The sequence below is a fragment of the Protomyctophum parallelum genome, assembly GCF_964188405.1.
Source record: "Protomyctophum parallelum genome assembly, chromosome: 9".
Taxonomy (NCBI): domain Eukaryota; kingdom Metazoa; phylum Chordata; class Actinopteri; order Myctophiformes; family Myctophidae; genus Protomyctophum; species Protomyctophum parallelum.
This window is the reverse complement of record NC_139706.1, coordinates 11,914,305-11,935,600: the sequence shown is the minus strand read 5'-3', so window position 1 is coordinate 11,935,600 and position 21,296 is coordinate 11,914,305. Positions and strand designations below refer to the sequence as shown.

The following is a 21,296-nucleotide window of genomic DNA, read 5'->3' as shown; positions in this document are numbered from 1 at the left end:
GTAAAATAAATCTGTGGTAATGGGCAGCGTGACATGTCAGACGACACCATGACCTTGCTCTGCCAGTGGCACAAAGCTGTCATCAGCCTTCGTCTGTGACTGTCTCATGCAGTGTCCAAGCAATACGTAGAGAAAAAAATACGTAATGTACAGTTACTAGGCTATTGTGTAACCTAATGTTCTGAACTCTAAGGTGAACTCTATGTCAGAAAATAATTGTTTTCTAAATAATAGCGGTTAGCATTAGATGACAATGCTGTGTGTGTGTGTGTGTGTGTGTGTGTGTGTGTGTGTGTGTGTGTGTGTGTGTGTGTGTGTGTGTGTGTGTGTGTGTGTGTGTGTGTGTGTGTGTGTGCATAGTGTATTTTTGGGTGGGGTGGGTGGGTCTAGTGCACCTTCTGTTTGTCTTAATTTTGTTCCCCCAATGTATCTATCTACCTTGACAAAGATCAGTTCCTTGGGTCTGTGATCTGTAACCTTTGGTCCACTATCTCATTGTGTAGTTCTCATTTTTACCAGCAGGCGGCACATTATCTCCTATTTTACAAGCACTCAAGCAGAAGCGTGCTGGTTTTAGATTGTTTGTATCAAATCAAACTCAGAGAAAATTGATAAATTAGGATAATAATTTAGGAATAAACTCTGACCCTAATTTGAGCTCTTTACATTTGTATTGTAGGCCTAGGCATATAGCTACTGTCTACTGCTAATTTGCTAAATCAGTGTAGTTAATTATAGGCCTATAACTTATATGGGTTGGCTAAATGTTTAGAAGTGACTGTTCCTCTCGGTCATAGACTGTAAGCTCTCGGTACAGTCAGGCTGGAGGGGATGTTCTCTGCTAGTTGAGCCAGGAAATGCTGTGTAATTATTATTTAATTGATTGGGAAGAGTGAGCCCAAGGTGTTAAATTGGCTATTTTGTAATAAATAAATAAATATAAACAATAATAATAATACTATAAGGATAATAATAATAAATAATAATAATTAGGATAGCCTACATGTTTTGTAGCAATAATTTGTATAGCATTCAGCTGCAGAAATATTCATTGACGAATGATGAAGTATGCTTTATTTAATCAAATTAATCCAACTCCTTTGCATTTTTTTGTTTGTTTGTTTTCTCTTCGTTTGAATTTTTGGCTGTGTAAAAAAAAAGTGTATTTTGTCGGTAATAACATTGTAATTTACTGGTAGACCTACCCCTTGAACCATTAAAGTTCGTTGTATTTCTTTTGTTGTAGCCAGGCTACATAGTCTGTGTACACTACGCCTCTTGGGCAGCTATTATCTAGTCTGAGGCTGAGCCAATACACGCACGCCCGCAAGCACGCAGACAGACAGAACCCGGCCTGCGGTGACTTAAAACAGCTCCCACACACACACACGCTTCGCTTTATGTGAAGCGTAGCACTGTAGCAGCGTGAGTGGAGTGGACTTTACTGGACTGTCTGTGTACACAGAGGAAATCAACTGAGAAATTCTTTGGTGGAATAGATTTGTTAACAAAACAAAGATACTTGGATAACCGCGAAAAGGCGTCTACACTTTGTGTCTGCGCGGTGTTTTTTTGTTGTTGTCAGAATGTGCAGTAAAACAACGGGGTTTTAAGAGAAGAAATGGACAAAGATGAGCTCCACTCGCTACTGGGGATGCACTCATGTTAACGTTAGCTAACTGGAATTGACGCTAACGTTAGCTTCTCCTGCGTTGACGTTACTTACATTAATTTGATAACCCAATTAACTATTACTATAACTGCTGTTAGTTCACTTATAACTATCTAACAGTCAGGTTTATTAACCAAAACGTCCGGATCCAGTTGTATCCTCAAATTGTATTGAAATAAACTATACCTCTCTGGAAGTTCACCAGGGTAAGTATAGTGTGTTAGTATACGTGTAGCCTACTTGGCAGCTGTTAGCACTGTATAGTATACCTCTTTGGAAAGGGATATGGAAATGTAAGCCTCTGCAGGGTTTGACTATTAATGTGCGTATTTTTGTTTTGTGCATATAGTGTTAAGTGTCAATAAATAAATCAAACTCAAATAACACAGTAGGCCTTTATGAACAATATGGAATGTTTCCTCTGAAAACAAACAGTAACTTTATTCACAAGAAACTTAAATAGTTTGTTAAACAAACCATTAAAAAAAACTTTATAAACGTGTAGCTAACATTATCCCTCATGCTGAAACATTGTGACTGTGTCAGTGTGTCTGGACTGTGGGGAAAAGCATGCAGAATCAAAACATTTTTTCTGCTGGATGATACGTTTAGTTTAAAGTAGGGCGGCCCTAGTATATGGTTACGTCAGTTCACGATGAGTCATGTTAAGGGCCGATTCATACTCCTATTTTAGAGCCGAATAAAAGTCGGTTCGGTGCTGTAGAGCCTACAATTTGACGTCATTTGAGGTTCGGGGGGGGCGGGTACCCTCCTAAAGTCGGCTCTTCGGTGCTACTGAAAATTTCTGACGAGCCGAAATCATTTCGGCACTACAGCGCCGAAACAGTGGTAAAATTGGAGTATGAATCGGCCCTAAGGAAACGGGAGTGTCGCGGAAATATGTAAAAACATAATTCCCCTCATGACGGGATGGCCGGGCCACGTGGAGTTCCTTGACTTAATTGTTCCGTCTATTCTTATAATGCTGCAGACAGTGCTGAATAAGTTAGTGACGACAACAATTAACACGTCTGACTCTGCCAACTTCCAAGTTGAGGATATTCGATTTTAACCTGACGCTGCCAGATCCAAGAAGCTTGCTACACAAATTTGTTTCATGGTTACCCAATACCGCCCTCATCTGGCATCGTCAGGTTAATTCGATTTAGGTGATATCCAAAATTCCAAATGACAGTTTCATAAGATAAAAACAGCATCAAAACTCCTCTCTAATAGCCTTATTGTTTAATCTGGTCTCATAATGTTTCCCTTTCTTGTCCTTAAACCACTCCCCATGCGTTATTTTTGTAATACTGTTTATGACATGCATTTTGCATTAAATGTTTTCTTGTTGTGGGATAATATTTATTTTCCAGGAGCTGAATGGCCTCTGCTGTAGTTGTGAAAACTGAGAAGCGACCAGCAGTTGATTCTCAGGATGCAGACTCAAATGCCAAAAAGCCCAGGTAAACCCACTGGATTGTTTAGAAGCCAGCTACACACATAGCATATCATGTATGTTGTATGTTTCTCTTTTATTTTGTCTTGTTAAAAAACAAAAAAATCATTACTTGTTAATACCATCATGTGTTCTTGAGTTTCTAAATCTCACCAGTACTACATCTTCACCAACTTGACAAAAGTGGTATGATTATCTTTTTTGCGTACACTCTCATTGCATCCTGCTTGAAATCCATGCTTGAAAAAGGCTTTGTTTAACTTTAACAATAAAGCTGCCCAAAATAAAGCTCACTAACAAAAAACAGGTCCTGGGCATGAGGTCGGAATCCACAAAGAAAAATAAAGTCTGCACACTGGATCATGCTCCAAAGCTTACATTTTTATTTTGGTTACTTTCACACACACCATTGTACGTGATGTTTCGAGCCTACCGGCTCTTCCTCAGTCATGGCCAATGGTGTAAAACTAACCAAAAATAAAAATGTAAGCTTCGGAGCATGATCCAGTGTGCGGACTTTATTTTTCTTTAAGGGTTTGGGAAGCACCATCAATGATGGAACCATCATCACTGAATCTGTGCCTGCTGCCCCAAAGGAAACTGCTGCCCAGCCTGAAGACAAAGCGAGCCCCCGAGCTGGTCCTGGTGATTGGCACGGGGGTGAGCTCGGCAGTGGCCCCTCAGGTCCCTGCCCTCCGCTCCTGGAAGGGCCTGATCCAGGCCCTGCTGGACGCGGCCAACGACTTTGACCTGCTTGAGGAAGAGGAGAGCAGACGTTTCCAGAAACACCTCCAGGAGGACAAGAACTTGGTGCATGTGGCCCATGACCTTATACAGAAGCTCTCACCGGTAAGACCTTATTAGCTTTTGTTACTTTCACCTTTACTTTGTCAGCTCAGTGGCCTTGTGGTTAGAGTGTCCGCCCTGAGACTGGGAGAGACCAAACTTTGTATTTTCAGAAAAGTCTCCTATGGACAAGTGGTGAAAACTAGCACTCGTGCTAACACACTGTAAACGATGCATCTACAAGTTGTACAATTGTGCAATGAGCAATGTGATTGTTATGTCCATATCAAATAAATAAACATAAACATAAACATAAAGTCCCAGTGCCCCCCTGCTTGGCACTCAGCATCAAGGGTTTGATTGGGGGTATGTCCCTGCGACATACTAGCGTCATGTCCAGGGGGTGTACTTGTACATCATGTTCAGGGGTGTACCTGCAGTGTTTCCCCTACCCAGAAGCTGACAGTGTGGGGGGGAGCTTTCATGCACACTCGTGCAGCGCACGTGCAGTATTTTGTGATTTGTTTTTGCTGTCTTTTGCAGTCTTTTGCTGTTATTTGCCTTTTTTGGCCTATTAGCGGCCACCTACTAAAAATCATTCTGTGGTGGCCCACCACACAATAATGCATATAGGGGTTGGGAAACACTGACTTGTACATCAAGCTGCCTCACGCTACAGAAACAGGATATAGATCCTGCCCTATACACTGACACCACATAAGACAGGAACGCCCACAAATACTTGCTTACTTACTTACTTCTTTCACCTTTACCTGCTTCTCCCTCCTGCTGCTGCTGAACACACATCGTGCACATGAACACTGAAGCTTACACTACCAGTTTGTTGTAGTTGCCAGGGACACGTTGTTCTAGCGTTGATTGGGTGAGAGAAGTTATCTTGACTCTTATCTCATTAAACACGTTTGTTTGGCCATTGCTCATGAGTCATGCCCGATAAAAGGCTTGTTTAAAGGTGCTGATTTATATCCTTTTCATTCAGGAAAGAAATTGCACACATTTCTATGGATGAAAATGAAACTTGTTTAATGCAGAGAGATTCCCCTAACATCGCCCGAAAGCTTAGTGGGTGATGATAAAGTGTTCCAACAGTGTCCACACAACACACATTTTTATATAACCACTGAAGTCAATGTTTACAACTTACCCAAATTACCAGGCCTTTTAGAGATCCATAGTACCGTGACATTTTATCTTTATTATTAACTACATTATGATTTGCTATATTACATATATAAAATATTCAAAAACATTGATGAATTGGCCTAGACACACTTAATGGCCAATTCAGGTCAAGATGTTTGATAGAGACATACGGGGACTACAAATTTCACGCCCCCAAATGGTCCGTTTCAACTGTGTACTGCAGCTGCCAATGCAATCCCTATGAGAGGCATCATAAAATACCCTAATTTCACTGGTTCATTACTGAGGCTGTAGCGATTTTTTTGTGTCCTAATAAAGTGTCCCATATGTTTGATTTGTCCTTTTCAATGTCACATACCTGCCATCTCAATATACATCCTACAATGTACTATAATATACTCCATGAGTTTGTGAAAAGTGCTAGCATTGTAAATCCCAAGTCAAAGTGGTCGCACGGTATATACGTCACGGTTGCATCCCTTGAGGTTTTCAATACCCAGATATATTTGTTGTATTTCGTTTTATATGTTTGTATTTGTTGAAAATTATCTAAACAGTATCTTGCAAGACTATTATTTATAGCCTACTCATCTGGAGAATTCACTAGGTAGTTGAAAATGTCAGGATGTCACTCCTCCATTTAGCTGGGTTATTTTCCCGTGCAACTATTCAGCAAAGTTAATTATACAACAAGTTGACAGCGGTAAAACACACTGTCGGAGCTCCGCGGTAGATAGAACATATATAGTAAGCCTGTGACATGTTCAAAATATAGACATGAATAACAAATTCAGTCGGGATCGGGAGAGAATTCCACTCTTCAAAGTCGGCGCTCGTAGCCTCGCAAAGGCAGTGACGTCCCTTAAAAGCGACAGGTTCTCTGTCTGCCGGTTCTCTGTCTCTGTCTGCTCCGTTAACATTATGGGTAACTTATTCAAGTGGTAAATTAAATGTGAAATACATCCTCTATTGAGAAAACAACAATATATGTTGACAAAGACACTTCATACATTTGGAAACATATTTTTATTCAAATCAATATAGTCTTCAGTTCACTTCATATTATTTTAAAAGTAGGCTAACTACAGTTGAATTTCAATGGACTTCTATTGGCTGGCCTGCAGTACACCGTGCCAACGGACAAGAAGTGGGGACACTGTCTCATTTTGGGGCGTGAAATTTGTAGTCTCCGTGTGTCTCTATGCCACTCTTGCCTGTTCGAAGGCCTCACTGGCTAACCTGGTGCCTCACTGCCTCCACCTTTCGTTGTTGGTTAGCCTTCAGTGTGTCTCTAATTAAGCGTCCCAGGTCGCACATACATATTTGGTATGGGGCTATCAGGCATATTCGGAGACATGACATACCCACCGGAGCTGGGCCTTGGCTTGATGATCAGGCTTTCAACACTGGATAGACCACACTTCTGCAGGACCTCGAGATTTGACACCCTGTCCTGCCACTTGATGTTGCATATTGAATGGATTAGTGACTGATTATAACCGTGGAGATTTATGCTTTAGTTTTAGAATGGGCTACTAGGCTGTTCAGGGCATCAACCTACATATATTTAGGAGCAGGAAGACAGCAGCAATGAAGACAGAAGAGAGAGAAGGTCTCAGATGAAGTCTTAAAATGTCTTAGTGATGATGTGTTAGGAATATTAAAGGAGCATTCAGTGATTTGGAAAAACCCACGGTCCGTCCCGGTAACAAGATGTGCACATGCACGCACTACAGTGGGGAGACACGTGACAGGCCAACAGCACACACACCAAGGCCCGCCCCCGCTCGATCATGATTGGCAGAAGGCCCCTCTCTATCCTGATTGGATGAAGGCTGGGCCACCTAGCCAAAAACGAAACCTGAGGTTTTTTTACCCCCAGGGGTTAACTGGGGACAGGGAGGAACTCCTTATATGGTCAGCACACTCTATAGTAGGGAGGATTATCACAACAAAACAAAAAAATAACTGATATTTGAATTAATTGAAATCACTGAATATACCTTTAACAATTAATCGACTACCGATTCATGGATTGTTTTTTTATTCTGCAGAGGTTACTATTCATTACCTTTTCTTAAAGTTGACAACAATTATATGAAATTAGATTATTATTCAAGTATTTTTATTGAAGTTTTTCTTTGAACAGAAGACAGGACAACAGATACAAGACAGATACAGGACAAACCAACAACAACAACACCAGTACTCAACATTATGTAAAAAATATAAAAGTCTGAAATACAATGTAAAACAAAACCCTCCAAATTGTACATTTATGACATCAGCAATAACGGAAATAAAAAATATATAAAAAATAAAAAAATAAACAAGTGGGTAAATAAAAATGAAAAAGGGGGGGGGGGATGGCCAATGATTATGTAGAAAATACTACCGCAAAGTAGGTTAGAAACGGTTGCCAAACTCTGGTATATTTCTGAGTGGAGCCCCTGATCGTACATTTAATTTCTTTCGAGCTTGAGATGTGACATAACATCCTCCACCCAACGTTTGTGAGATGGCGGTGCTGCTTTTTTCCAGTTAAATAGTATCAGGCGTCTGGCAAGTAAAGAGGAGAACGCTATAGTTTCAGCCTGATGAGTTGGTATTTGTATTCCCTCCGGAGGGGCACCAAACAGCGCCGTTATTGGATTGGGATCTATAGTTGAGTTACAAATATACGAGAAGGTATTAAATATCTCTGTCCAAAATGTAGTCAATCTGGGACACGACCAAAACATGTGGCTAAGCGTAGCGGACTCCTGACCACACCTGGCACAGGCTGGATCTGAGTCTGGATAGAATGTGGCTAGTCTGCTAGGGGAAAAATGTAGTCTATGTAAAACCTTAAATTGTAACAAACCATGCCTAATGCATATTGAGGATGAGTGTACTAGTGAGACTGCCATCTGCCAGGTACAATCTGGTAAATCCATACCCAACTCCTCCTCCCATGCCCCCTTCACACGTTCAAGTGACGGGGAAGCCACCCTCTGAATGCAGTCATATAGCCTAGAAATTATGCCCCTGTCAACCGGATCCCAACTCAAACACTCGTCTACCCAAGTACTTGGTGGAGTTGTCAAAGAGAAATACTTTCCAACAAAGCTACGTACTTGCAAATACCTAAAGAAGTTTGACTGTGAAATATTAAAAACCTGTTTCATGTGCTCAAAAGAAAGGAAGTGCCCATCCTTGAATAGATCTTTCACACATTTAATTCCCTTTCCATGCCACTGCTGAAATGAAGGGTCTGTCAGAGATGGAACAAAATTGCAGTTTGCCCGAATGGGGGAGGTGACAAGTGCTTTTTTAAGTTTGAAGTGGGTTCTGAACTGAGACCAAATCTTCAGGGAACCTTGAACAACTGGGTTATTTGTCTTTTGACGTTTACTTAGAGGTAATTGGGCACATATCAAAGAGCCCAGTGATAACGGGCTACTTGCATGTTGTTCCATGCTCAACCACATCGGGGATTCATTCTCAGGTAGATTGAAGACCCAAAACATTAACATATGGATATTAGCTGCCCAGTAGTAATACAGATAATTGGGTAATGCTAGGCCACCCTCCTCCTTTCGTCGCTCTAGAAATATGAAATTAGTTTACAGAGAAAATAGTTTCATTCATTTAAACCAGTATTTAAAGGACAAATTGTTTCAGAACTTTCTCTGCTTATCAATCCATTTGAAACTTGTTGTGGTGGTCGATTGATAAGGTGAAACAACTGTTAATTAATTATCAATCATTTACATCCCTATTTTCTATTTTCCTTTTATCACAGTGTGTGGATAAGTGTACATTGGTTGTATGTTTGGACTTTTTTTTAACCTATAATGACATGCCACAAAATAGGGACGTTAATATGTTAACTTTGCATGAGCAAAGAGGCCATGACAGCTACAAAGACACAAACAGACAATCAGACCGACGTAAATGGTGAGAAGTAATACTTGAGTTTTTTGGGCCCTTATTGCGAGCTTGACAACATCAGACTCAGACAACCACAATCATTGTGCTGCTTGCTCCTATTGTTCTGTCAGGCATGAGTGAGATTGTCAGATGGAGAGCGAGCTGGGATTGTGGTGTGGTATACCAGTAGTTAGTCTTTTTTCCTTTGTGGTGCATTTCATTCACACCTTTAATGAGAGTAGTATGTTTAACCCAGAATTTCAAAAAAGCCTATACCTTTAAAACCGGGAAATTTTAGATGTTGCTATGTATATAGCAACAGGATCTTTTTCGTTTCATTTAAAAAAAAACTTTTTTTCTGAAAAAGGTTAGGATTCAGAAGGAGTCAAATCGGCCTCAGGTCTAAATGGGTTAATACCCATAGCTGGGTCTGATTGATCAATGAATAGTTGTGGGATTATTATGGGGAGGCAGGGCAGGGGCTGGGTAGCAACTACAATGCGTTCTAGATCGGTTGTTTTCGGTGTGTAATGCCCTTTCACAATCACGTATAAAACAGGCGTAGCACTATGATGTGTTGTGATTTATTTCATTATGGCTTTAATCATCAATCTTATTACCCTTCACAATCGTGCAGACAAGAACCTGCTGCCACTCTTGGCTGTGTGAACCAGTACCATTTTGTAGCCAAGGTACATTTTCTGTTGTAGAGCCTGACTGACTGATCAGTATATCAGTATATGTTGGCGATATTAAAACTTTCTCCTATTTGAAAAGTGTGCATGATGAAAAAGGTGCAGGAGGCAAATGAAAAGAACAGAATTGGGGAAGGACTGGGAAAGCAGGCATTTATAGGGTGTCGACACCCGGGCCCAGGTGCGAGCTGATCATCATTAGTAGATCTGCTCCCCAATCCTATTGGATACAAAGAACAGAGGTTACTATAGGGTAAACAGTACATAAACCAAAACCAGACAACCTAAGAGTTTATATATATATATATATATATATATATATATATATATATATATATATATATATATATATATATATATATATATATATATATATATATATATATATATATATATATCCAGGCCCTGAGTCAACTAAACAGATCGGCAGAATCACCTTATTGGCCACAAGATGAATAAGAGAAAAGGTGGACTTGTGCCTCAGTCTGCACCCTGTTTGGTTATTTATTGCGTAACTCAGCACAGGCAGTCTAAAGAAGCACCAGGCGGGGCAACAGGGGTGATGTAGAAGCTAGCTGTGGATAATGGCTTCCTTCCTGTGGAAAAAAAAAGGTGCATCTACTGGTCAGCCAATTAGAGTAATCTCAGCAGGGAATTTTCCCTCTGCAAAGATCACCTGGGTCACCACAGACCCTGACTGGTACTCTCCACGGCTATTCACAGCAGCCTGTCTTTTCCTCTCTCTCTCTGCCTCTATTACTCCCATGTAGGGGGGGGGGGGGGTGCACGGTTATGAAATTATAACCGATATCCGATCTCCGATTATTTGCAGGGTCATATTTGCCGATACCGATTCTGACTGACTCTATATCTATATTTTACAGAGGACCACAATGGAAACAAGCCTAGGTCCTCTAGGGGCTTGGCACAAAGCATGTTAATACATCGATCAATAAATAGCCTTTTCCAAGTGTCTGTTTTCACAACTGATTGACTACTGAAATGAGATGAGTACACAAATTAAATGTAGAAAAATATGTTTATTTTTTACTTAAGATTACTTAAGATTTTACATCATAATGATTTGGCTTTTGTTGTAGACTAGATGTACTAGACACTTTTTATATTGAACTCATTGATGATTTTTCCGATTTCTTTTTAAATAATCATCATCAGTGTAGACACACACAGCCTATAATCACATCGCAGCGACTTTCAAGCAGCCTGCCAGCGTAGCATCTCTGAAGACAATGGGTTTGCGCCTCAGTCTTGTGCCACTTAGCACTGTGTGTGAAGCCCTGTTAGAACCACACTGAAATGGCATCGCAACCTTTCGGGTCACATGACTTAGGGCAACAGTACCTGACCTAGATACTGTCTGTGAAATGACTAGTTCATTCTTTAAGCCTGTGACAAAGACCCTGATTATAGTCGGCACTGCAGCTTAAGGCAGAGTACAGTATACTGAAATCTCCAAGGAATAAGCAACTGATCTGTGATGTTTCATGCAGTGCTGGAAACGTTTGTTTTTTGTTTAGTTACACTAACAACAACACCAATAATTGGACAGTGTGGGACCTCAAACAGATCTCAGATCAATAGTCCTATTCTAGGATACCTGGTGCACGTGGAGCCTGTGTCATGGATACCTGATGGAGTCATGTGGTATGATTTTATGCAGAAAAAAGGCTACTCACTCACAGACACAGAGATAATCCCATTAAAATGCCTGTTGTGACTCGTACAGTCTTGGTCAATTCATACAAGAGATGGCTGTGTCAACTTGTTTTTTGCGATTTCAATTACACAACATTATTCAGGCCTAACTCAGAGTTAATTTAACTCTCTGAGTTACAGTACAGACCCGTAAGGGCCCATTTGGTAACTTTATATCCTAACTAATACTATAAAATAATTGATAGCTCTAGACATTATTGTGTGATTCATTGGTTTCCTATCAAGCATATACAGTACAACTGTGCTGTTTGAATTGAAATGTAACAGTAGCAGAGATTCAAGGACACCACTTATGTATGGCATCATAGTACCGACATCATAGACTGGCCTCCAAGTACTACGCACTACCCTGACAATAGGTACAATAAGTATTGCATAACTGGACAGCCATGTATTCACAACGGTCATCACCATCGTTCCAATAGGAATCGTTCCCAACGGGCATCGTCTAGTATCTACAATTAGCCTGGTTTCCAGCCCATATAAAATCTGTGTGTGTATGTATGTGTGTTTTCACAGAGGACAGGCAACGTGCGGTCCACATTTTTCAAGGACTGTCTGTATGAGGTATTCGACGACCTGGAGTGTAAGATGGAGCATGCCGGCAAACACCTGCTGCGTTCGGTGCTTCAGCTGATGGAGAGCGGCGCGCTGGTCCTCACCACCAACTTCGACAACCTGCTGGAGATCTATGCGGCACACCAGGGCACAAAGCTGGAGTCTCTGGACCTCACAGATGAGAAGAAGGTAATAATGGTTCCACTGAACCTCTTCTGAGGTATATCATGGCATGTACTGGATGGGGTAACAACAACAGTCCGGTACTCAATAGTCCCACACCCTACCCCAAACCATAATCTAACCCTAACCGCACGCGGAAGCCATGGGTGAGTCTTAACCGGCCACTTATGTGTCTTAACCGGCCACGTATGTCGGACTATTGGTATGTCGGACTAACGTAAGTTTCCTAACTTTTATGGGGTGATAGTAGTGTTGATGGAGTGAGGCTGTCACTTCTCTGGCATGGTGTCATGTCCCTTGTAACCCTTGGTAACCATCGTTCAAAACATTCTATGCTATCTTCTCCTCTCCGAGTCTGGAGAGGAAACGCAGGTACTTTGACCTGAAAGACTCTTGTTTCTGACAGGTGGAGCCAGTTTGAAAGGTCAAAGGTCCAGCAAACACTCAGCTGTTGTCAAATTGATTGAATAATATTTGCGTTGCGTTAAAAGCAGGGCTGAAAAAGAAGTATGGCATTCCCCTTAATGATTATGTCAAACTCTATTTGACGACTTACGAAAACGGGGTTACACAAGAACTTTCCTTAGAAAAACACATGACACATTTCTAGAGGTGAAAGAAGGTGACCAGAGTCCCAAACTAGCCTTAGTTACTACCTATTCGACACTAAGCAGAATAACAAACATGAAAATAAAGAGGAACTTTGCAAATAGGACGGATTACCTACTAAACGGATACAAAATTACACCAGCATATAGGAAGAACAAAAACTTGAAAGATTACCGTGTACATAGCAAACTAAAGGAGACAGACAGACCAATACGCAAGAAACCGGATTACTTCAGACCTAAACAACAGGTGAAAAATAGAACCACAATGAGAATGGTGGGAATAAAACAAATCATACAGGCTAATACTAGTAACTGTGTCTATCTAATTACATGCAACAAGTGCAACCTACACTATGTGGGTGAAACTAGGAACACAATAGCAGATAGACTAAACCAACATAGATGTAATATAAATAATGCAAAAGAAACTACTTTATTAATTGTACAGCATTTCATGACCCATGGAATGAGTGCCTTGGAAGTTTGTGGATTAGAATCTAATCAAACCTGGACAGAGGGGGAAAGAAGATATGCAGAGAAGCAGTGGATTTTAAAATTAAACACCACATTTCCACAAGGCTTAAACAATACCAAACCATTACAGGACAGGGTAGTTAACAAACCATTGAATCCTAAACCTCTAAATTGCTCTCAGAGCCAAGACAATAGCAGAAACACAAAGCCATTTAGATTCAAAATCAGACCATGATCTGATGGTCTGAGGTTGACACTAATGGGCTTGATGGGTGGACTTACGGTAATCCCCTCAAAGGCAATCACACTTTAATCATTGACCTCCAGACACCTACCTCAGAGGTGACTAGATTAAGCCAGACTAAATCTAAATATAAGATTGAGAAACTTTAAGCACTTCTACCGTAGTAAGACTAAATCTTAATTGCCCAGACTCTTCTTCAACAAAGATGGCGAAAGCAAACATTCTTTGTTCTGTACTCATACAAGTACAAAGTACAAAACACTGAAGTCCTTAAACCAGAAACCTAACCGCACACGGAAGCCATGGGTGAGTCTTAACCGGCCACTTATGTGTCTTAACCGGCCACGTATGTCGGACTATTTGTACGTCGGACTAACGTAAGTTTCCTAACTTTTATGGGGAGATAGTAGACAGTAGTGTTGATGGAGTGAGGCTGTCACTTCTCTGGCATGGTGTCATGTCCCTTGGTAACCATCGTTCAAAACATTCTATGCTACGCCTTTGCCAGAGAGAGTTTGGTGTCAGTGTCTTCCCAGAGATTAAAATAGGGTGTATTTTGCATTTATAGTTGAGGGACGCAATAAAACAAGGACCTCTGCATCTACGGGATGCACTACTGTACTCAGCATGTACAGTAAATAATACACACACTAGCTTTAGTTATAATAATCATTTCTACATAAATATAACCACATTATAACCATATAAAATGAAATGGTAATTAAATGCTGCAATTTGTAAAAATGACAAAATATGACTTAATGTCGCTGAAGTGGGACTCATCAAATGTCACTGGGACTCATCTAAAAGACCTTCCCTGGACTCATTACATTGAAAACCTATTTACATCACTGCCTTCCTCTCCGAGTCTGGAGAGGAAACGCAGGTACTTTGACCTGAAAGACTCTTTTGTCTCTGACAAGTGGAGCCAGTTTGATTGATTGAATAATATTTGCTTTAGGTTAAAAGCAGGGCTGAAAAAGAAGTATGGCATTCCCCTTAATGATTATGTCATTGAAGAATATTTGCTTTAATTTAAAAAAGCAGGGCTGAAAAAAGAAGCATGGTATTCCTTCTAATGATTTTATGTTAAACACTTACACATGTTTGTCATATTATCATGATTCTACCAGCTGCCAAGAAATGCGAGAAGCGTACTACATACGTTGATGCACTCATTGCACTGCAGCGCGACAGCTTAGCTAGCAGTGTCAGTGTCAGTAACGACACTGCAGCGGTCAAGACCCTGATGCTAGAAAGCAGATTGTGGAGGGCAGCGATTCAGTCCCAAGTCCCAAGTTGGTGTTGGCTAGCTAGGCCACCCTCTCGCATCGCAGCAGGTTATTTATAATCAGGGAGAGATACTGATATCAGCACAACATAAGCTAACTAGAAAAAGTGCCCTTCCGGGCACAGGTCTCCACCAGGTTATCCACAGATCCGTGCAGTTAGAGGTAAAAACACTTTTCGGCCAGTTATAGCGCCACCTTGAGGCTGAGTTGAAATTGTTCATGTGGCATTTCGTCCTCGGCCTAGTGGGAATGTGGGTGCACAATTTCACGGAAATCACGCGATGTGTTCATGATTTGCAGCATTTTGTTTGAAACTGAGCACTCCTGTGAACTTTGGAAGCCAATCTTAACCAATCAGGATGGAGTCTGATAAATCTGAAAGACCCGTTTCGTTGAATGGCTCTAGAGAGACTGTGTACCAATTTGCGTGATGTTTGGACAAAATCTGTAGGTGTACTGTGCAAAAACGTGTTTTGCACAAAGCGGCCTCCTGGTGGCGCTATAACAGGCCGTTCTGGAAAGTTTGGGGCCGAGGTTCATGGTTGGCATCCAGGGAGTGTGTGTGCAAAATATGGCATTGAAAAACTTGTTTTGCACAAAGCGGCCTCCTGGTGGCGCTATAACAGGCCGTTCTGGAAAGTTTGGGGCAGAGGTTCATGGTTGGCATCCAGGGAGTGTGTGTGCAAAATATGGCATCGACCGGGTTAACGGTGGCCGAGATTAGCTGTTCACGGACACACACACACACGGACACACACACACACACGCGGACGGACGGAGTGCAAAACATACTCTCCCCACATGCCTTCGGCCTGGTGGAGACAATTACCAGCTAAATACCATGCACTAATATAGGCTAATTGCTTATACCATACATGCTAGTACATTTTTACTATAGCTGGCTACTCCCCCAGTAACTCTATTGAAACTATAGATAGATGATAGATAGACCTTTTATTTTAGTGATCCAATGATAGGAATTTATTTGTAATTTGTGTTCTCTGAGAATGAGTAAATGTATCATGGGTTAAATAAACAGAAGCCGAAAACATTAGTGGTGGCTGTGAGGTGCATTTGTTCTACGATGTGACTGTGGCTCAAGATGTAGAGCAGTCGTCCAATAATCCATGGGTCAGCGGTTCGAATCCCGGCTCCTCCTGTCTACATGTCAAGGTGTCCTTGGGCAAGACACTGAACCCAAAATATCTCCCGATGTGCTGGTTGGTACCTTGCATGGCTTCCACCGCAATCGGTGTAAGAATGTGTGTGTGTGAATGGGTGAATGTAATGCACAATCTATGTAAAGTGCCTTGGATAAAGGCGCTATATAAATGCACCATTTCTACCAGCTGTTTTACGCATTTAACTGCCATCATTTCAGAACAAACTAACTATAGATGTTTTGGTAATTTGTGAAAGTGGCTGGTGAACCAAAACATGTCTTCTGTCACGTTACAGCCTGAGTTTTAATGTTGTTTTGTGCTTTTGTTATTATAACATGATAATTTTGCATGAATAGATGGCATCTTATACTTTTGTTATAACACGATTTTGCATGAATAGGTCCCATCATCACGATGCAATGCGCTGTTAGTGCGAGCGAGTTTAAATGAGGCTTTAGCTGTTTTGTCAGGGGCCTGTGACTTTGCCTCTCAGTCTTGGTATTTATGCTTTGTCTCCATCAGGGCTAATAATCCTCTCCCTGCTGTGTAAATTGAGTTTACTACATGCCCAGCCAGAACAGGATTGGGTGCAATGGACTGTAAACTGTCTGTGTGTTTATTTGTGTGTGTGTGTGTGTGTGTGTGTGTGTGTGTGTGTGTGTGTGTGTGTGTGTGTGTGTGTGTGTGTGTGTGTGTGTGTGTGTGTGTGTGTGTACGTACAGGTGCTGGAGTGGGCTCAAGAGAAGCGTCCGCTGAGTGTTCTCCATATCCACGGCGTTTACACCAACCCCAGCGGCATCGTGCTGCACCCTGCTGGTTATCAGAACGTGCTGAGGAACACAGAGGTCATGGTGAGCATTTGAGGGCATATAGCGGCTTCGGATGTTACCAGACGATTAAATAGCCGTCATCAGCCCTTATCAAGACCATGCAATGGGAACCAGTATGGTCATTTCCTACATAATGACGTTATTGTCAGCCATTGTCCGACATCGCGTTGGTCCTGCGACCATGAGACCTGTAATAGTAGTAGTATTAGAACATGACATATGTTGAATATTATACAAAGTGATTTCTATTTTCTACACAGCAGTATCGATTTTTGGTATGGGTGGCCCCAGTTAACAGCATTTAAGTTACATTGGTCCAATAGCAGATCACCATTATTATTACCAGCTTTGGTAATGCATTCACCTTTTAAACCTAATTTCCTTTCATTCAGCGTGAGATCCAGAAGCTTTACGAGACCAAGTCGTTTGTGTTCCTGGGCTGCGGACGCACCGTGGACGACACCACGTTCCAGGCCCTGTTCCTGGAGGCCGTCAAGCACAAGTCGGACCTGGAGCACTTCATGCTGGTGCGGCGCGAAGACGTCGGCGAGTTCAAGAAGCTGCGCGACAACATGCTGGACAAGGGCATCAAGGTCATCTCATACGGTGACGAGTACGGCGACCTGCCCGAGTACTTCGAGCGACTGGCCAACGAGATCTGCACCCGAGACGTGACCACCACCAATGGCTGGGGTAAGGAAACCATGTGTTTGGGGCAACACACAGATTGCCACCCGTTCACTTCAATGTTAGACCGTCTTAGTTTGAAAGCTGTTTCACACGGAAATTGCGAGTCAGGAAGTGAAAAAACGCGAATGTTATTTAATTCACCCAAAACATACATTTTGTAACCGAGGATCATTTCGTTTAGAGAAATGAGCCACAAATCAAACTTCTTTTGGTCCAAAAAGAATAATCAGAGATATTATAATTCTAAAAACTGCGCACCCATAGACAGGATAAGCCAGCGGAAATTTAATTTACGCTTTCATCGCACCGCAACTGTGAACCATAATCAATTGATATTAAAAAAGGCGTGAAAAGGTGATCTCGGCGTTGTGGGCGTTTGGACCAGAAGGCGTCAAAAGGCGATCTTGGCGCAGAGTTAACGGAATAAACATGTGTTTGTGGATGTGTTTCATTTTTGTGTGACAGCATGGACAGCTCCTGTATACACACAGGCACACAGGATCGCCTAAATGAAACAGACCCACCTGTGTTATTTGAAATATCGGGATTTACTTATCAAAATGGTGTGTGCTATCTATGAAAAGGGCCATTATTACTATACTCTCATGATGATTTGCAGATGCAGGACTGATAATTGATAATGATTTTGTCTTTCTACACCCCACAGGGTCTCCCTCACAAAACGGCGAGGAGCAGCAGAATGGTTTTAACACACAGAAAAGCCTCCTTCAAGGTTAGGATTGAATACTTCCGTTTGGGTGTGAGCAAGTGCCTTTTTATACAAGAGGCATCCCCACACAATACCAGTATGAATAAAATAAAAAGCACTTAGACCTGTTCTCTTCCCTGCATGCTTGTAGAGATAAGAATGTACCTACAATATACCCCAGGCTTCTCATTATAGACGGACCCTTTGGACTCCCCTTCATACTGTATGCATTGCACACTGACTTATTGCATGCATGGCAGCCGGTCGTTGAGTTTCAGCTGATGATTGCTCCTTGTTTCGCACATGTTCACGACCCCTTCCTTCTCTCTTTGCCCCAGACCTCCATTGTTGACAGGTACTACACTACACACGCTCGGGATGATCAGTGTCAGTCATTTCCCCTCACAGCTCCTTCAGTAGAGATTAATCTACTCCCACTACTACTACTGCAACTCAGGTCTGATTACATTTGCTGGACTTTCAAATCCAGGAAAATGCTGGACCAGAAGAGACCTTTACACTGTCCTTGTTACTTCAGTCATTTGATTTACTGTATTAGTTACAAAGGGAAGGGAAGGGTGTACCAGTGGAAATAACCATCAGTTTACTATATGTAGTACCAACAACAACCCAAATGTGTGGAGTGTGGATATTGCAGAGGGTAATGTAGAATGACAGATGTTTGGAAAGTTATGAAAAAAGGAATTCTCAGCTCTTAAACACCCCCTCTTTTCTCTCACACTCACACTCTCACTCACACTCACACTCACACTGTACTGTATTAATTTCCAAATACCTGAACCTCTGCAATATTAAAGAGGGCATAGGGCTGGGTGCAATAACCGCAATACCGCGGTTGTGTACGGCATACCGCGGTATCGTGTTCATAATCGTGATTATCATTTTTTTATTTACATTTTTATCCCACGATTTTGTAACCCATTTTTCACCTGGTGCAAGGGCAAAAAAAGACATTTAGAGAGGGGCTAAGGATGAAATATAATATTATGTTTCTTGGGTTTCTTAGTTTAGAGTTCCTAGTAAATTATTGGGGAACCTTAATTTCTATATTCTGCACCTCTCCAAGACACCAATCTATGTGCACATTTGACATGCTGTGTTCTCAACTGAAAATAGATCTGTCTAGAATGTGTGAGTCTCTCTGATGCTAAACTTGAAACAAGTAAACTTGATTTGCACACAGCTGTGTGAGGTAGGGGGAACTTGTACCAGTCATGGTTAATGGTTCCATGGGTATGCAAACACATGTGCATTGGTCATCCTCAAATGTAAGTTCAACAGAGCAGTATTCAGCTGATGAGAGGCTGCGTGTCTGTTGTAATGTCTTAGCCACTCCTGGGGCCTCATTCATAAACATTTTTATTGGATTTATGCTTCAAGTTTGTCTTAAGATAATTTCCTGTGATATACTTTAGGCCTGATTATGAAAATTCAGAAAATACTAAAAAAGTTGCATACAGTCACTTTAAGACATGCTATTTTATCTTGAATTTATGAAAGACATTTTATGTGTGCCTGCTGCTGTTAACCAAAAACCCAAATGTGACAGTTCTAATGTCAAGATTGGAATAACCTGGGTCACAGTGGGAAAGATGTGGCCACGAGACAGCTGGGATACCCAAACTGTCACAGAGTTCTCTGGAAGGTCCCTGTTGCAGCGAAGAATGTTGATATGGCAAGGGTTACAGCGCATCAGCACATAAATCTAACAATAATTCTCTGGAAATAAATAAATGGCCACTCATCAGCATGATAGCAAAAACATAATCTATCTATCTCTGAAAACGTGTTCTTTTAAATTGATGTCTTCCAACAATGCAGGAACAGCCATGTTGAGTTAATGTTTGCAAATTTGAAACATAATTTATAGCTAGAACACTTGTTTGTTGTCTGGGTCTTTAACTGAATAGATGCCATGCTATACCAAAAGATCACAAAGGGAGCACAGTCAGCACACACAGCCCTCTGTATTTTGGACCTGGGGTATGTCCGCTGTCGTGCCTATAGTACACATGACATGGACATAGACATACAAACATTTCCCATGTCTAAAGTCTTATGAAAACGTGCTTTATCGCTTATCGGTTTGTGCGTGAAGTAGTTACTGAATGTGAAATTTGATCTCAAGACCATTTTATGAACGAGGCCCCTGTGCTGACCATAATAGCGAATTTGTTATACTGTTCGTAAACATTTTGTATTTTTAATACTTGTGTTTTTGTGACATCTGTTTTAGGTATTTATAAGTGCTATTTTCGAAATAAAGCTTTTGGTATTCCATGTGTCGTTTGGTGATTGCAGAGCAAAGAAAAGCACAGACAACCTTCATGCTCATTGTCTTTAGGCTACACACAGGCATCCTCATGAGCAACATGAACAAATAAACACAACTTTACCGACTGTTATAGCATATAGCAGGTTTATTTAGAAATAGTTTTGTTTTTTTTACATTCTCATAAATTAGGACAAATTCTCTATAGAGCTCTTGATTTCTCTGTTATTGCACTACCGCAAATTAAAAACGGGCAGAAGACTTCTTACAAATGGAAAGTAAATTCAAAATGGGATAAATAAATTACAGGCCCAAAGAATTTCAAAAGAAAGCTTGGCCTTTTAAAATCTATGAAATAATGTACAAAGTAAGTATGCCTTTTCGCCTGTCCTCAACTGTAAATAGGATTAAAGAATATGTTTTAATAGTGTGATTTTGATCAGGTAGAGGCCTTCATAGAACCGTCCATAAAGAGCTTCAGTACATGGCCCCTTTTGGCGTTTTAAACCTTGTTATAATTTAGCTATTGAAAAATAGCAGATCTACAAGCTCATAGCACGCCACTAAGTGGCGCACTACGAGCTTGTAGGTCTGCTATTTTTGAAGAATCGTGAAAATTTCGAGGTCAGGCCTAAATGGGTTAATGAGAGGAAGACAATATCCATTGCTTCTTTGACACTCATCAGCAGCATGCACTTTATCCAGATTTTACCACAGAACACTAAACCCAGGTAATTATATTATTGTAATTGTTGTCTGAGGGTTGGTGGGTCTTTCAGTACCTTCATGATGCTCAGTGACATCATAGAAGGTCACCATATCCC

The 21,296-nt window shown here is 41.2% G+C and overlaps 1 protein-coding gene across 2 annotated transcripts; it reads left to right on the top strand.

Annotated features, from left to right (window-relative positions):
* The first annotated feature begins 1,380 nt into the window (after nt 1-1,380).
* On the top strand, nt 1,381-20,480 carry fam118b (family with sequence similarity 118 member B). 2 transcript variants are annotated; one of them, XM_083772828.1, is made up of 8 exons: nt 1,381-1,878; nt 3,049-3,138; nt 3,728-3,980; nt 11,945-12,172; nt 16,673-16,801; nt 17,173-17,473; nt 18,138-18,203; nt 18,518-20,480. In XM_083772828.1, exons 2-8 carry the CDS (start codon nt 3,056-3,058, stop codon nt 18,529-18,531), a joined length of 1,074 nt encoding a protein of 357 aa, XP_083628954.1. In that variant the 5' UTR covers nt 1,381-1,878; nt 3,049-3,055; the 3' UTR covers nt 18,532-20,480. The 2 variants fall into 2 exon arrangements, with proteins under 2 accessions (XP_083628954.1, XP_083628953.1); XM_083772827.1 differs by having other exon boundaries at nt 1,382-1,878; nt 3,665-3,980.
* Nucleotides 20,481-21,296: the final 816 nt, after the last annotated feature.

Excerpts from the sequence above, each read along its gene's own strand:
- fam118b (XM_083772827.1), top strand. The coding sequence starts at position 3,056 with ATGGCCTCTGCTGTAGTTGTGAAAACTGAGAAGCGACCAGCAGTTGAT. Across the intron at positions 3,139-3,664 it reads TCAAATGCCAAAAAGCCCAG|GGTTTGGGAAGCACCATCAA; the intron begins GTAAACCCACTG and ends TTTTTCTTTAAG. Across the intron at positions 3,981-11,944 it reads TTATACAGAAGCTCTCACCG|AGGACAGGCAACGTGCGGTC; the intron begins GTAAGACCTTAT and ends GTGTTTTCACAG.